A 17,430-nucleotide genomic window follows, 5' to 3' on the forward strand; every position below is an offset into this window, starting at 1 on the left:
TATCAATAGTGGGGCCTTTGGAATGTTTGTTCTTTCAGCCGAGCCTTCACATAAATAATACAGGCTACATAAATTAGAATGCCCTTACCGATTTGATGTAAAATTAATTTTGATCATTTGGATCGGTGCTCGTTTAAACACCATGATTGCGTCTAGATTGCGTCTATTTTGATGTTAGAAATCTAGAGTTTAACCAATCTACATTGTTGGAAGTTTAGATATCAACGGACAGACTTATGCATAGCCTGCCCTACACAATAAACTGTTAAACTATAATGAATTATGCATAAGTGGGATGTAATTTTACAGCCCCCGTGGCAAATTAATTCAAACTACTGCCACTAGAGGCGTGATTTCATATATCGTCGTTCATGTGGATGTGGTGATGCTGGTCTGTGCTACTATTTTACTGCCGCCCAGCGTTCTTATTCCATTTTACAGAAATAATGATGTTCAGGTCTTATTTTCTGAGAACTAATGAATTCAATAATTTCTCGTAGGATATTAAAGACAGACACAGAGAGAGAACATATACAAATCTATCCTAGAGTCTAGATCTGGTCAAAAGGTGATGGAACATCTAACCTGCCCAGTGATTTAGTAATTTAGAAGGCCTCGACTAAGTCTATTTTGTTAAAAGTAGGCTGCAATTTATTTGTTAAAAAAAACTTTTGAAAAGAGACCCTTGAAGATTTTGGCTTTCATTTTGGCTATTTTATTTGTTGTTGTTTTCCATTAAATATCCAGAGAGTGGCTGGATAGGGCTGTAATCAGGTTTTTGGTGTGTGTGTGTGTGTGTGTGTGTGGGGGGGGGGTTGGCTAGGCCCTACTACTTATACTGTGTGCATACATCGTGCAATTTCTTACAAAAGACTTACAAATGAAACAGACCAACAATCTGTTTTAACTTGTTCCCCATTTATAATGGATTTATTATTATATGCAACAATAATTCTTAATTAATAATATAGTATTTTAATTAGGCTATTGATGATCAATAAGTATCAAATATTTTGTTAGGCCTAATAACATTGTGAAATGAAGTGTTAGCTTCAGGCTATACAAATTAAATAGGACCTATTGGGCGCTTGCATTTGTAAGTATGGTTTGAAATAATCACAGTGCAATGCTATATACTATGTGCTAAAAGTATTCACCTCTTGCATATTTTCCCTTTTATTGTTTTAATAATGGAATGGAAAATTTTGTCAATTTGATTTGGGTTTTTTTACTATATATTTTTTTTTAACTCTCTAAGGTAAAAGTGAAAGAAGATTTCTACAAAGTAATGTTAATTGAGTTGCATACATTTTGCAAAGAAAATGGAGTAAAATTGCAGTATTCAGAGTGCAAGCGTATAATTGAGACCTATCCATGCAGACAACATGCTTTACTTGCAGCCAAAGGTGCTTTTGCTAAATGCTGACTTGAAGGAGTGAATATTTATGTAATCGCTTATTTTTAATTAATTAACATTATTTTGTAGGCCTAAAAATACATATAAAGAGTACATACTGTAAAGAGTTTTTTGTAACTCATTGAAAAAGATTAAATTAATTAAGATTCAGTTTATAAAAGCAATAAAAAGGGAAAATATCCAAGGGGGTGAATATTTTTTAAAACACTGTAAATATATTATGTACAGTGCTCAGCATAAGTGAATACACCAATAAAGTTGACTAAAAAGAGGAATAAAAAAATTTCCTTTGGAAATTGATCTTAATGCATTAAATAAAAACAATAGGAAAAATCCAACCTTTAAGGAAATCATTTTTCTTTGTGAAATGAATAATGTATCGTAAATAAATACATGTTCAATACACCCCTATGTTAAATTCCCATAGAGGCAGGCAGTACACAATACACCCCTATGTTAAATTCCCATAGAGGCAGGCAGATTTTTATTTTTAAAGGCCAGTTATTTCATTGATCCATACTATGCATCCTGATAAAGTTCCCTTGGCCTTTGGAAATAAAATAGCCCCACACCATCACACATACCCTTCACCATACCTAGAGATTGGCATGGGGTACTTAAGATAATACATACAGTATAATCTCTCAATGCAAATCAAACCAGCTGTTAGGCTAACTGAAATGAAACCATGCCATTCTCTAGGCTTTAACTGGTTAGAATTTCAATATTCATTTATCAAGTAGGTGATTATGCAACTGGCAATGCAACATTTCATTTGGAACAGCTATTCAAAGGTAGCCTATAGTGTCTATTGACTTCAGTTCAGTCCAGTTGAAGGTATTTACATAAAAGATGACAAGCACATGTTTTTTAAACCCAGCAAGGCAGACATCAGTTGCAGCTAATTTAATTAGCCTACAGGGTGGACTATGTATTAGCTTGTTGAGTTGAGGTAGCCTGGATGAACAAAAGCCTGGATGAACACTGAAACTAGGCTTTAACTGGTTAGGATTTCAATGGTATATTCATTTATCAAGCAGATAATAGTAATTACAAATGAAATCTTATTCTCTTTAGCTTAAAAAGTGAAAATAACACTAAGGTCCAGACCTCTGTGACTAGCTGGTTACAGGCATGTTATGGCTGGAAATGGCCGTGCTCACTGAATCTAGTTCAGTTGTGTGGGCTAAGCCGACAGGCAGGCAAGATGATGCTCGAGTCCAGAGTACTGTGTTGAACCAGCACATCAGAGGAAACTAGAAATGTAATGCCAGAGGAATTACAATAGTGGATGGAAAGCTGCTGGCTTAATGTTGGTGGGGAGATTCCTGGAAAAAAACATTGAATCACTTAATCTTTGAGTTCATACAAACCCTCGTACCAAAAAACCTTGTGTGTCAAGGCGTTCTTGAGATATAACACTCAAGGTGTTTTTGACCTTGACATTTGACCTTTGACCTCCAACATCAATTCACGTCATCTTTGAGTCCATACAAACACTCATACCAAATGAGGCATGTATGTCAAGGCATTCTTGAGATATCGCGCTCAGAGTGTTCATGGACTTGACTTTTGACCTTTGACCTCCAACATCAACTCACTTCATCTTTGAGTCCATACAAACACTTGTACCAAATTTGAAGCATATGCGTCAAACCGTTCTGGAGATATAATGCGCAAAGCATAAGATATCGCTGTGACTTTTATTTAGTATAAGTATATATACTCTTTTGATCCCGTGAGGGAAATTTGGTCTCTGCATTTATCCCAATCCGTGAATTAGTGAAACACACACAGCACACACACACAGTGAGGTGAAGCACACACTAATCCTGGTGCAGTGAGCTGCCTGCATCAACAGCGGCGCTCGGGGAGCAGTGAGGGGTTAGGTGCCTTGCTCAAGGGCACTTCAGCTGTGCCTACTGGTCGGGGTTCGAACCGGCAACCCTCCGGTTACAGGTCCGAAGTGCTAACCAGTAGGCCACGGCTGCCCCCCATTTTGACACACGGGAAACACTTAAAGGGACACCAGGCAAGCCTGATGCTTTTTCTCTATGAATATCCCCCTCGCTCGGTCTGAAGCTCTTTTCCTTTTCTTTGCGTCTTCTGTCAAGGGTTTTTGCTGCTTCTTCGCTGGCTCTGCCATTATACACACGTTTGCAACAATCTCTAGCGTTTCATTAGCCTGCCTGCTTCGGTCGACGGGTAGGATACACTGAACTTGCAAGCAGGATATTCTTCCTACAGGCAGTAGGGGCGGGCGAGAGAGTCTTCATTTGCCCTGTAATGAGTCATTTAACCATATACTGACTTACGAAGATGAGTAATTAACACGAAAACGTTGCCTGGTGTCCCTTTAACTCTCTAACCGCCCATGTCGCAATATTGCGACAAGCGTCATTACTGAATAAAACAGACGATAGACGCGAGTACAGTGTAAAATCTCATTTGTACTCTTGACCACTAGTTGGCAGACACCCAGAGCTGCGATTCAAGCTCAACCTTTTTTTTCAAAGTTTTCAGGAAGCATGCGAAAACACGCGAGAAACACACGAAGAAGACGTGCATTTCCTCCATAACGCGGAAGCGATGCGGGCCATAGTTTTGCACAAATTGAAGCAGAAATACACCAAATGTTGAAAAAAAATTCACGTGTGATGAAGTCTTGGATCTGTTATTCACCTATTATGATTCTGAAGGAGAATATCTGCCTTTTGGAGAATATGATCGATCGTCTATTGACTGATAGTCACGGTGCGTCTGTGAATGGAGGTACGTCTTTGCGACAGTGTCCACTAAGCATACCATGCTTATTTCCCTCTGCCCAACATAGCTGGAGGTGCCAGTGGCAATAGTGATGATAGTGTCCGTAATGGACATGGTATAGACAGCAAGGGTTGTAAAAATAGGGCTCTGAAGAACTACAAAGTCACCCGCATATGGAACTGATTTGACCAGGCTACTTTATTGTATAGTAGCATAGGGTTTGTGATTATAGTAATAGTTTACTATTGTTGGTTCCAAAAAAATTCCAAGAGATTCCGCCCCGTAACTCATTTTTTTCATGGGTTTTACGTGGTTATACAGGTTATAGTAATGTCAAATAAGCCATTACTTCAATTCATCGTGTTTCCTTACTCTCTGACAACAAATGGTGATCATTTTTGGAATGGTTACCATTTATTTTCCATTATTTCCTACATACTGGTCCTTTAACGAGCCATTATGACATCACAGCCATTCAAGTCTATGGGGGGGAAATGAGCTTTTTAACATTTTTAATCACCCATTTCTTAAAAAATCTGAAAAAATAACTCTTGCCCCACTCCAGACCTTCAGAACTGTTATTTCAACATGTCTGTACGTTAAGTGGTTAGAGTTGCATTCATTCTTGAAAAGGTAAAATGAAAAGGTTAGAAGAAGAAGAAGCCAGGAGATTTCAAGATAGTGGATTCTATCCACTATAATGAAACTCTCAAGTTCCTCTCTGAGGACTTCTGTGTAGGTTCACCAGCAGGGGAGTTAGGCACCGACTTCACTTTTCATATGTTCCTGGAATCCTGTCTCCAGCTTTATGCTTCTATTTCTTCCTCAGTCCTCAAAGCGTTCAGATGATCCAACTGAAGCTTTGCTAAGGACTGTAAGGAGTTTGTGAAAGGAAGAGGCTGTTAGATCATAGCCTTTCATGTCAGGGGTTCTTTTGGGGTCCTTAAATCCTGTCGTGCACAATGGAGCTTGAGAGTGTACACTTTCAACTTTGAAAAAAGGAAAAAGAGGGGTTGTCAAAATTACTAAACCATAAAATATGGAATTATACAAACTAGTCCTGTTTCAATGTTGTTACAGTACATGAACTAACATGTTTTACCAAAGTTATCCAATAGAATCATGTAAGAGGAAAGTGAAGCACCTAAGTAACTTCTTAATCACGGACATCATGAACATCGCTTTGTTCCCACTTTATGTTAGAAATGGAATGGAGTGGAGAATGCACAAACTATCTGTTATTCCGTGTTCCTAACATCAATTAATGCTTGAATACAGTGGCACAACACATTCAGAAAAGCAGTTTGCAATTTATTTTCTTTTAGCATTATGACAATGCATTATGCTTTGTAATAAATGCCTACTCCTGATACACCAAGGTATAACACAATAATGTTGACATGTAAACTTAATTTAAACAAAACAAACAAAACAGTGACATGTAAACTTAATATAAACATCAAATTAATATTTATCTCATTGGAATTAGTTGGTCAAGTTGTGTTTTAAGGGCATGAATCAGTTTTGTAAATTGACAGAGAAATGCTTGGGTAAATGCTAACCAATTGATTTAACACATTTAATGTATCTTTAAAATATGGCTAAACTCAACGTCAGTAGTGACTGTGGTTAAAGTCTTGCCAAAGATCCCAAAGGCACACTGCTTGATATAATTAAAAAGCCTTTAATATGCAGGGCTGACGCGTTGCGACTACTGTCTTCTTCAGAGCCTGTATGTTTAACTATCAATTGTTTTTTTTTAAGTATAATTAACAATAATCCCCTTCAACATGGCCTGTAAGTCTGTAGTACATTGTGTATTGGTCACCAAGGAGTTTCCCAATCTTGAATTCTGCCTGCAGGTTGACTTGGAAAACCACGCCGCCAAAACTACATGATGAGTTTTTGAACCTCTCTCCAGTTGAAGTTTTGTTTGAGATTCTGTAACCACCTCCATCTTGGCAAAATCTTAATGTGAAGCTTGCATCTGCCAACAGTCCTTTATCTGGGTTAAAGTGTTTTTTTGTCTCATGAAATGAAATAAACATCTCTGATTATATTGTACTGGTTGTCGTGTATTTCTTTTGGCCAATGTCTGAGAACAGGCTGGGAGATATGTAAAGTGACATCCAGCCAATCAGGACATGTGCCATATCCCAGGCTGGGGCTGGTTGTCGTGGCTTCGAAAATAAATCAGAGGGGAATGTATTTGTCTTCCTGCTGAGTTAAGCCTCTGTTTTAGTTCTTATACCTTAAATTAGTTCAAACCCATGGATAATGTTTGCAGTGTATAAAGACTAATGATTTTTTTCATGGCTGTTGATGGATGATTGGGTTGGTGCTGCCAGACTGTGTTTCAGTTCAGTCGCCTGGAAGCATCAAGCTTCTAAAGAACACTTCTCACTTTCAGTTGAGTTTCAGTTCCTCTTGGCCTTTGTGCCCTGTTTGCCATCGATCATAATATGGCAAGTACACGCTCACTCCTGCCAACTGTGATCAGAAAATTGAATAGTCTGGTGTTGCTATAAATGTTTGCCATTAAGTCTCAGACCACACTCTTCAGAATCAGAATCAGCTTTATTGGCCAGGTTTACATATAAGAGTAAAAACAGAAAGGACAGTAAGAAATATACAAATACAAATACAAAAATACTGTAAAAAAATACAATATAATATACAATATAATACAATAATAATATACAATAACAATACAATACACAAAATATATACAATAATATTACATATTTAAATATAAATACAGTGCAAGGCAGTTCAGTGCAGTATTACATTAATTACAATATTGTAAATAAGGTTGAAAAATATACATGAGGTAGATGAGCAAAACAGTGATGATTGTAGTTTGTAGTCTTTTATAGTTCCTCAGGAGTAGAATGAGTTTAATACCTGTATCAAATATTGCAAATCTTCAAGAAATATGAATAGTTCTTCAGGTCACCTAAGCCTTATATTCTGTCATTTTAAGCCCTTTTGCTGAGAAGACTTTTTTTGATCATCTTTGTATTGTTGTGTTCACACTTGAAATCATTATTGCTCTTAGTTTGGATGTTGACTTGTTACAGCTTTTTATGCACATTTCTGATCAGGGCAAAACTCACTGCTCATTGTGGTAAGGATTTGCTACAGTAGTAATGTAGCAATGTATTGTTCTCTTGACACAAAATCAATGAACTTGTAAAACCCCTGGTCTTATCTCAGGCTCATCCTCCCTTCACCTTTTGTTTTTGTTTCCGCTGCGCTCCTCAGACGAACGACGTCTAGCTCTACCACCGGTACGCTCAGGCCAATCCAAACTTTTCTCATCTGTTGTTCCTCGTTGGTGGAACACACTGCCAGTTCCTACAAGGGCAAGGACATCCCTCTCCATTTTCAAAAAACTCCTGAAGACCCAGCTCTTTAGAGAACATCTCCTCATAGCACCACTTACAACAAGTCTTGCCGATCCTAGCACTTACCAGCCGTCTTGAACGGACACGGAACTTTTAAAAAACAGCACTCACTGATGCACTTATTCTTACTGTACTACCGTTTTTTAAATAGTCCTAAAATTGTTGAGAATTGCTTTAAAACTTAAACTGTTGTTAGTCGCTTTGGCTAAAAATCCGTCAGCCAAATGTAATGTTTTTAATCAATAAAATAAATCATAAAACATTTTTAATCATGTGACATTCTAACCACATTTTGACCAAGACAGACAGAATACTAGTGTGGTTTGCTTATAACAGTGTAATTTCCTCTAGTAGCCACCAGAGTGCAGTATAGCTCAAATAATCCTTATTTGTCCCACTATAGTTTTGTTTGAACAAAATATTTGGCTATCTTGTTGATTGCTGAAAAACTGCACATATTTGGTAATATGTCATCTCAAAAGCCCACACTATCAATAATATGTTACATGATACTTAGAATATTCAGATTTGTTTGGGTTAGTTGACCAACGAACTGTAGGCTATCTCTTCTAATTGCATTGAGCTAGGACACCTGCTATTCAACAACAAAGTTTGATAAAAAATAGATCTCCTGTCGAACAAAAATAACTGGCCCAATGGCCAAATATGCAGTGTGTCTGAGCAAACAACAAAATACCACATCTTAAGAGAGTGCAAAGAAGTCACCTGATGTAGAGCCTATGAGTGAGAGGCTCAAGGCCCTCATGACATGCCAGGATCCCTGCAAACAGATTAACAAGGTGCCAAGGGGGACAGTATAAGGGGCACCTCGCAGGTTCCCCAGGACCAGAGCAGACTCTTAACAGGACAGATTAAAAGCCCCCATCTCACAATCCTGTTTCACGCTTGGAGAGGCTCTCCCATGGCCCTGTCCAGGGGCGAGCGGAACAGGCTACGGGCTGGCGCAGGGGGAAACAGAAGTGTTGTATGGGACATGCCTGGAGGTCTGAGAAACAAAATCTCTCATTGACTGATGCTTTGATACTGCAATAATAAATAATTTGAGGTATTACTACACACACACACACACACACATTCATATTGTCATAGCATTCCATCTGTCTGTCCCGTAATTCTCCCTCACAATAACAGTACAAATCATATGTCTTGGTGTCAGCCTTGCTTCATGCTTAAATGCTTTTGAGTGTTATTAATGTAATTACAGAACCTTTTATCTTTATGCTAGATAGAGTGATATAGGGGAAGCCCAAACAACAAATTGTCTTCCACATTGAAAAATAAATATATTAGTAATTAAACAATATGGCATGAGTGAGAGTGGGGTTGGTATAGGTTGAGGATAAACCCATGGTTGTTTTTCGTAAACACAAGGCCGGAGGCAGAGGGGTATAAACCCTCACTGCCGTAGGATCCTCTTTCCTCTTTGGCTGCTGTTGTTACGGCAGCTGTTTGCAGCCTGTGTGGCTGCGTTAAGAACAGTGAAGCGGAGGGCCTTGGTCTCCCTCTGGTGAGCCCAGCCGTTCAGTCTCTTCCTCCTCTCCTCCTGCAGGCGTTTTCTCTCTGCTGGGATTAGATCCAGTCCCAATGAATCCTGACGATTCCCAGTCTCTGGGGTCCACTGCTCTGGGCTTCTCAGGAGAGACACGGGCCTCTTTCTGTGTTGGTCTCTAAGATCCTGAGATGGGCTCCTCACATCCTCCACAGCCAATTCAGGTCCCCTGGTGTCACATGACAGGGTTGGATCTATGAAGAAAGATGAAATGATGATTCAAATGAACAAGTTCACATCAGGTGTACACTTCAACTCTGATATGATACTCAGCCATCTGAAAATGCTAAACTTACTGCTACTAGTGTTAGCCTTCTCCTCCAGATGGTCTTTCTCTGCTGGGGTTAGACCCTGATGTTGCCCAGTCTGTGGCGTCCACTGCTCTGGGGACTTCTGACAAACCATGTCTTCCTGACGGGCTCTTCCTGTCCCCCTCGGTCAATTCAATTCTTTCAGTGTTTGGGCCTATGGAGAGAAATGAAATGATTATTTAAATTAACAAGTCCACATCAGGTGCCCACTTCAAGTGGCACTTCAACTTTTCTGGGATATCCAACCCAGGGATGGATTACTGCACGGGCCTACCAAGCCCAGGCCCAAGGGGTCAGGGGGACCTGAAACCCAAGCCTTTGCATGGAATCACTGCCTCAATATCAACAAATCAGGATGTAGGCTATTGATTGAATTAAAGTATTGGCCATCCCCAAAATGCACCAGAATACAGGAAATCACATCAATCAAATTAAAAAATGTTTGGGGGAGGTCCCCCAAACCCCCCTCCCACATATGCAACAATTCGTGGGGGGCCCTTAATACATCTGGGCCCAGGGGCCCGAAAGTTCATAATCTGTCCATGATTCAACCCCCTAAATAATGTTCAAATTACTGCAACTAGCTTTAGCCCTCTGAGACATGGGGCTCTCTCTGTCTCCCTTTCCAAGCTCCTGAGGTGGGCTCTTCCCATCCCCCATGGCCAACTGAGGTGTCTTGGTGTCACGTGACAGGTTTGGGCCAATAGAGAGAGATGAAATGATGATTTAAATTAGCAAGTCCACATCATGTGTCCACTACAACTTTTAGGAAATGCAGTCATCTGAATATGTCCAACTTACTGCTTCTAGCGTTAGCCCTCTGTTGAAACCAGCTGAGAAGCCTCCTTCTCCTCTCCTCCTCCAGCTGGTCTCTGTCTGCTGGGGTTAGATCCTCAAACTTCCCAGGCTGTAGGGTCCGCTGCACATTGCTGTGAGCTCCTGGCTGGTATTGCTGCCATTCCAATGTGGGCATTCCAAGACACTGGCTTTGCCAAGAGGGGAGCCTCTGAGCTAGCTTTGGCCATCTTCCCACAGTCCAACACAGCTGGAATAGCATTTGTGCTAGTGTTAGCCATCTCCACCACAGATGCCACCACAACTGCTGGACTAGCATTCACGCTTGTGTTGGCGATCTCCATCTTCCAGCTTCATTAGCAGGATGAAGAAAAGCAAGAAAAGGGCAAGAAAAAACTCCCTAGGATTGGATATACAGTATAGGAAGAAACCTCGAGCAGATCCACGACTCAAGGGCCTGACCCATCTGCCTAGGGTCAGTTACAGAACAGTAAGGTCTGTATACATGATAAATGTAGAGAATAGAACATGGTGTTAAAGCCACCTGAGGTGTATGTTAGAAGAGGTGGGATGGTTACATATCTGGTATGATAATGCATTAATCCTATTTAGTGTCAGAAAGTTCAAATAGTCCAGTGTAGGAAATGGAATTGTCCAGGGGGATTAGGAGTTTTCATAGGGCAAGTGGTGGGTCGCCAGGCAGTACGGGCCAGGAATCCGGGCAGAGTTGTCATAGGGCAGGTGGTGGGTCGCTATGGCTGTACGGGCCAGGAATCCAGGTTCATGTTGACCACTAGGCTAACTCAAAGATCCCTCTCTGGCTAACTCAGAGCCAAGTGGGCATAGAACAATTTCCTCATATTCCCAGTGCCAGTTCCAGCTGTTGTGTTATCTGTAAAGATGTGTGGGATTACACTACTGTGCACACAGGTGCAGTAGGCTAGTAGATGGGCCTTCTGCCCCCCCCCCCTCTTCAACTACCAAAATCCATCTTACAGTAGTAACCACCACATGAAATTGGAATAAAGCATTTCTAATGACATATGTCTAATGACATTATTTTATATGTTGCACTCCATGTGTGTGTTCTCAGCAGGTGTTTCCTCCCTGCTGGGGTCAGATCCTGATGTTTCTCTGTCTGTGGAGTCTGAGGGGGTCAAATGAGACATGGGCCTCTCAGTCTCCGTCACCAAGTTTCTCTTGAAACAGACTAGCCCAATCCCACACGGCCAGCTGAGGTCTCCTACTGTCACATGACGGAATTGGGTCTGTGGAAATGAGATGAAGTGATGAGGTGTCTACTTCTTCTCATAAGCGGACCGCACACAAACCCTTTTACTGCTGCTTTGTCGATAATGATTCAGTTCTGTTTTCGCTGCTCAATAAAATCCATTGTTTATTGAATGCTTTTCAGTTGAGTAGTTCAGCAATGATGTATAGGGGCAAGTGACAGAATGTGTTGGTGCATTCATGCTAGCATTGGTGTGTGGTCTGCTCAACCATCTAAAAATGTTTTAACTTACTGCAGCTAGCGTTAGCCTTGTCTTTGGTGCCCTCCCTCCTCTGTTAAAACCAGCTGAGAAGCCAGATCTCCTCTCCTCCTCCAGCTGGTCTCTCTCTGCTGGAATTAGATCCTGATGTTTCCCAGTCTGCTGCTCTGGAGACTCCCATCTCAGAGGAGACACAGGCCTCTCTCAGTCTTAGTCTCTAAGGTCCTTAGACGGGCTTCTCCCATTTCCCACGGTCAATTCAGGTCCGCTGGTGTCACACAATGAGGTTGGGTCTATTAATACAGATGAAATGATGATTCAGATAAACAAGTTCACATCAGGTGTCCACTTCAAATCTGATATGATACTCAGCCATCTGAAAATGCAAAACATACTGCTAGTGTTAGCCTTCTCCTCCAGCTGGTTTCTCTCTGCTAGGGTTAGATCCTGATGTTGCCCAGTCTGCTGCTCTGGGGAAAAGATTCTACTTGGCTTCAGATTGCAAATAACAATCCAACTATACTAGTCTTGGTGATCAATGTATTCTTTTAGATCTGGGGCTGCATTAAAGGATTTTGAATGTTCGTGCTCCCCACTAGGCCAGAGATCTGGACTAGACATGGTCATATCTAAGTTGTTCAGGATCTTTACTATTTCCTTTTATGTATTGCCTGATCATGTCAGCCTATTCAAAACCTGCAGCAGAGGCTACAGCATCCTAAGCTGTCCAACAGGGAGAATTTTTAGGCTCTGATTTATTAAATGTTTGAATGTGTGAAAATGTGTGTAAACTTGATAATAAATGTGCAAGCTTATCTATTAACGATGCACACTAAAGATTGCTTCTCTCCAATGAACAAGATAAACAAACATTTGTCTCAATGAATATGCTGTTTGGGGTGTTTCTACTGCATGATGGTGTTTTGGGCCCCCTCTGTCGACTTCAAGGCAGCGCTGCCTTGCCTAACCCTAGCGCCTTCCAGGTAGCGCTGCCTTGAAGTCGACGCAGGGGGCCCAAAAGACCATATCGTTTCTACTCGAGTCTGCAAAATACTGGGAGTTCAACATGCAAATAAGTTATTTTAACACAAGCAATGTAATTTTCCAATCCTTAAAGCAATTTTATGAGACGTTGTTTGAAACATAGATTATAAATTTGAATGGAAGGTGCTAATTGTCCAAGCGCTTTTCTCAGTCTGGTTTTGTCTGTTTCCCTCTTTGGCCTTCCTCCCTCTTTCCTTGCTTCCAGTAGAACCTCTGTTGTTATCTCATGACTCATATTTTTTCCCATCTCTCTCTAGGGAGGCTTGAAATGCAGCTACCTGTGCATTAGCCTTCGTGCCTCTTAAGAGCTGAGCCCTCGGCTTATAGCGTCACAGCCTTGCAGCTCTGGATCACACTCCCGCAGAGGTACAAGTATTACATAGCCTGCCTCCGAAATCCAGATAATCTTCAGTGTGGGCAGCTCGAAGGCCAATCCCTGGACCCGAGGCCGCAAGCGGTTGTCAACGAGCCTCGATCAACGCACAGCTGTGGGGGTCAGGGAGAATGTCACGCCAGTGTCACGGCTGTGTGTGTGTTGCAGTGATTCAGCATATTTTAATTACGCAGGAGCAGGGGGATTAAGGCCGGGGCTTTCAATCTCTTTGTCCTTCACATGTCGCCAATGTTGTTGTGGAGAAACGCCGAGCCTAAACATCTGGAGTTAATTCTGTCAATCTGTCAACAATGGACATGTGTGTGTGTGGGTACGTGGGTGTGTGTGTGGGTATGGGCTAATGTGTAAGTGTGGGAGAGAAAGCGCACAAACATGTGTATATGTGTGTGTTTGTGTGTATGTTTGTAAGTAAGTCACTGCACTAACAAAAACGTTGCACTCTTTCAGTTATCAGTAAATTTACAAACTTTATTTATTTTCCCACAATTATTTATTATTTAGGAAACTATGGATATCTAAATGCATCCACATCCAACAATTATTTTGTATTCTTTTTTTCACACACTCACACACTCGCACACATTACATACCTCAAGAAGAAAAAAAACTTGCAAAGAGCATTTACAACAAGGAGTCATCAACTCTGGTGTGAGCCTATGACACCCATACAGAGAGGGGCCTGGGGTGGGGTAGGGAAAAAGTCAAGGGGGTATTAAGTGCAAAAATTAGGAGGGTTGTGCTGAGGGAGTCATTCTTGCTGAGAGGCAACTGCAGTCATGTACAGTTAATGAAGTCACATAGTAAAATGTTCCTGTTTCATCAATCACGCCATTGGCCAGTCTTCACTGTTAGGAGAGGCTGGAGCATATATACATATTTCAACAAAAACAGACACGTGTGGATTTAAACGGGAGCAACAACTGAAACAAGAACTTATTTATCTTATGTCTTCTTCTGTGTTACTGACAACTCTAGCGGCATGAGTCCTGATTTAAACTTACAGTAACCAGAAGCGTGCAGCTATTCACATGTGATCATATGTACACTGGTTGCAGACCTAGTCCTTCCACACATACCAGCCATGGCAGACCCTGGGTAAGAAGGTTGTGTTGAATGGGTGCTTGGCTGTGTGTTCATGTTTGTGTGTGTTTGTGTGTGGTGACATGTTAAACGCCCTTAGGAAAATAGTGTTGAAAAGATGTTTGTCTGCATGTGTGTTTGTATTTGTGTGTGTTCGCCTCGATCTCTCTGAGTGTGTATCTGTATGTGATTACTGTGCACAGAATCCTCAAATTCCCCTTCAGCTGTTTTGACTGGAGTATTTATTACAATAAAATCCCTGGCAAAGGTCTGCATCTCTACACATGAAATAGTCTGGACAGGAGAGAGAAGGGAGAAGGAAAGAGTGGTAAGAGGAATGGTGTGTGTCTGTGTGTGTGTGAGATAGAGAGAGAGAGAGAGAGAGAGAGAGAGAGAGAGAGAGAGTCTGTGCAGAGAAGGTGATAGAAGAGACGAGCATTTAATGAGCTGGAACCTCCGGTAATTCTATCCAGAGTGTATTTCAGGCGAGCCTCCCTACACTGTAATGCACTGCACGGCAGAAGGGTTCCTCCTGTGGGCTATGGAGGGGAGAGTGCTGAGAGTTGAGAATAGCTGAGAATGTGTGACACACCCTGCTGGCCTTAGCTTCTACAGCACACACACACACACACACACACACACACACTTTACTATCAAGTAGTGTACTATGATTATGTATGTGTAAGTATCTATTGCTTTCTAAACCACACCCAGGCAAGTTGCCTTTCTGAACCACTGGGCCCAGACATGTTAAAGCTGTGACCTCTGAGTCCAGTGAGAGCAGAATAGGTAGAGGATATTCAGCTCAGTCGGCAAGAGGTTTTTAACAACCTGCTGTACGCCATTTTAGGATCACTTTTGGGCTGGCTGTACCCTTTCATTTGGGGGATCTTTAGCTTTTGGGGAAGTCTGCGGAAAACAAATACTATATGTGTCCATACCCAAACATATACTGTACACTAATCTCAACTTTCACACACACACTTTCACACACACACACACACACACACACACACACACACACGGCATGGGACCTATGGAGAAGTACATACAACCACTGACAGTGTGTGGGTAGTCAGTGGGAGAGAGAGAGAGAGAGAGGGGAGCACTAAGCCCAAAGCTCAGCCTGCGACCACAGAGCTAAATATACTGTGCAGCCGGTGCAGGCTGGCTGGGCCTTTGAGCAGGGCAGACAGCTGAAATATGGATTTCCCCATCTCTCCACCACCCCTCCATCGGTCTGAGGTGCAGGCTTTAGGAGAGAATAGGAAAATCCTTGTTAGGCGATTTCCCTGCCTAAAAATACCAGTTCAGTTAATGGTTTTGCTAATGGTTTCCTCAGAGCAGTCCTACTTTTTCTCTATGTGATTGCAATCTGGAACCAAGCTGTGGCTTGGCATTCAACAAACCAAAATCCATTCTTATATTTTTTTCTTTTCAATTTCATTATTTTAAATGATTGCGCCTTTTGTTCAGGACTTTAATCCACACAACAGTCAGCACTCAGCTTAGAGTATTCACAGAGATATTTAAGATATCTCCTCACTCAGGTCCCCTGCTGGTTCCTTAAAAAGAGAATCATGAGGAACGTTGTGTGTATAAAGGACCTTAAGGATGACTGACAGTGGTATTGAAAGAAGACACCACCAGGTGGTGACAAGTAGGACTAAGATTCCACAAAGAGCTCTTTAATAGCCCTTGTAGGTGTGTAGGTGGTCACTCTCCCTCCAAAGAGTATCAGTCTAGCAGGACATCCAGATCTGTCTGCCCTGATGGAAGAGCCCAATCCAGTGCAGCTCACCTCCCCTTGCATTCCTTTCCCCTGACCTGCTAACTGTTAAAATTAGCATCTGATGTAGGCTCCATCAAAGGTATAATTGTTCATGTCTGGAGGGGAAACTGAAGCAGCTATTTTTGAAGTACCAGCTCCACCATCACTACCACCACCCACAAACTCTTACTACTACTAATGCTCTCTCTCTCTCTCTCTCTCTTCTCTGTGTCTCTCTCCACTGCTGCCCTACTGTAATTGTCTCCAGTGAAACAGCTGAACAGGCTCCAGAGAGACACATTCCACTTTGTTTTTCATTTGCGGTGGAATCTACCGCCGAGCCGGCCGTGCGGGACATGTGATTTCTCATGCCTTTGGAGGCCAGAGCCAGCATCACATACACACACACTCACACTCACACACACACACACACACACACACACACACACGTAGCCATGCTTTTTTGCACCATTTGTGAACAGGCCCTCAGGGGCGTATAAATATTTATTTTCTTCCATCCAAGGGGCCGAAACAGCAGGTCTATTGTTTGTCAACCTGAGGCAAGTGAAGAGGTTAAGGCCCCTCCATGCTCTCACACTGGGCCTGTGCTTTACAAAGAATGTGAATGAAATAAACAGCCCAAAACGCTCCAAATTAAATTAGAGAAAGAGCAGAGCCATTGCTCACATACGCTTAATCAAAGATCATAAAGTTCAATTCTCTGACGTGTCCATGGTGGTGGTGGTCGTAAATCCTGGACAAACATTGTTCACCACAGCAGAAAGGGCGCGAAGCAGAAAAAATACCAGGTGTGCTCATCATGCTCTCATCTTTAAAAGCCAAAGTTTGACTTTTTTTTTTTTTACAAAACAAACGTCCCTGCACAGTAAATTGTACATCATCATATAAGTTTTGTTTCGTCATGTTTTCATTATTGCTGCTCACAACATGCTGATTTTTACGCCAGCATAGTCGTCCAGTGTGTGGAGCAAAATATGAGGAGAGAGGACCCTGTGTGGATCCAGGCCATGAGGAGGAGACATCACTCTTTCTTTCAGCAGTCCAAATCTCAGCAAAGATCATACAAAGCAGAAGAGATAATCCACTCCGATGAAGAAAACCATCTGCAGTCATGAGTCACTGGAAGCTGGCGGGTTTGAACTGAGCGTGCTGACGACAGATGAGGCTGGAGGAGAACAGTGATTTGGTGCGGGTGGGACAGCTGTGTGTGTGTGTGTATGTGTGTGTGTGTGTGTGTGTGTGTGTGTGTGTGTGTGTATGTAGGGCGGGGAGCGTGTGTGGCAGTGGGATGGGAGGGGGGGAGTCAGATGGGGGTCACACGAGTCCAGGAGCACGCTCAGATGATCCCCTTGATGAAGCTGGTG

The 17,430-nt window shown here is 41.9% G+C and overlaps 1 protein-coding gene across 4 annotated transcripts in view; it reads right to left on the minus strand.

The window, feature by feature from the left end:
* Positions 1-13,641: 13,641 nt before the first annotated feature.
* The window catches only part of LOC143115431 (rho GTPase-activating protein 39-like), a 91,843-nt gene continuing 88,054 nt past the window's right edge, over positions 13,642-17,430 (minus strand). For all 4 annotated transcript variants that reach the window (XM_076277459.1, XM_076277461.1, XM_076277462.1 and 1 more), the window contains one exon: positions 13,642-17,430. This exon is cut by the window's right edge and continues 167 nt beyond it. In XM_076277459.1, the coding sequence (XP_076133574.1) occupies positions 17,403-17,430 (28 nt within the window). In that variant the 3' untranslated portion in view covers positions 13,642-17,402.

The sequence above is a fragment of the Alosa pseudoharengus genome, unplaced genomic scaffold (genome assembly GCF_046254945.1).
Source record: "Alosa pseudoharengus isolate Yale_2024_CS ecotype anadromous, Long Island Sound unplaced genomic scaffold, YU_APseudo_1.1 YU_APseudo_1.1_scf_9, whole genome shotgun sequence".
In the NCBI taxonomy this organism is placed as follows: domain Eukaryota; kingdom Metazoa; phylum Chordata; class Actinopteri; order Clupeiformes; family Clupeidae; genus Alosa; species Alosa pseudoharengus.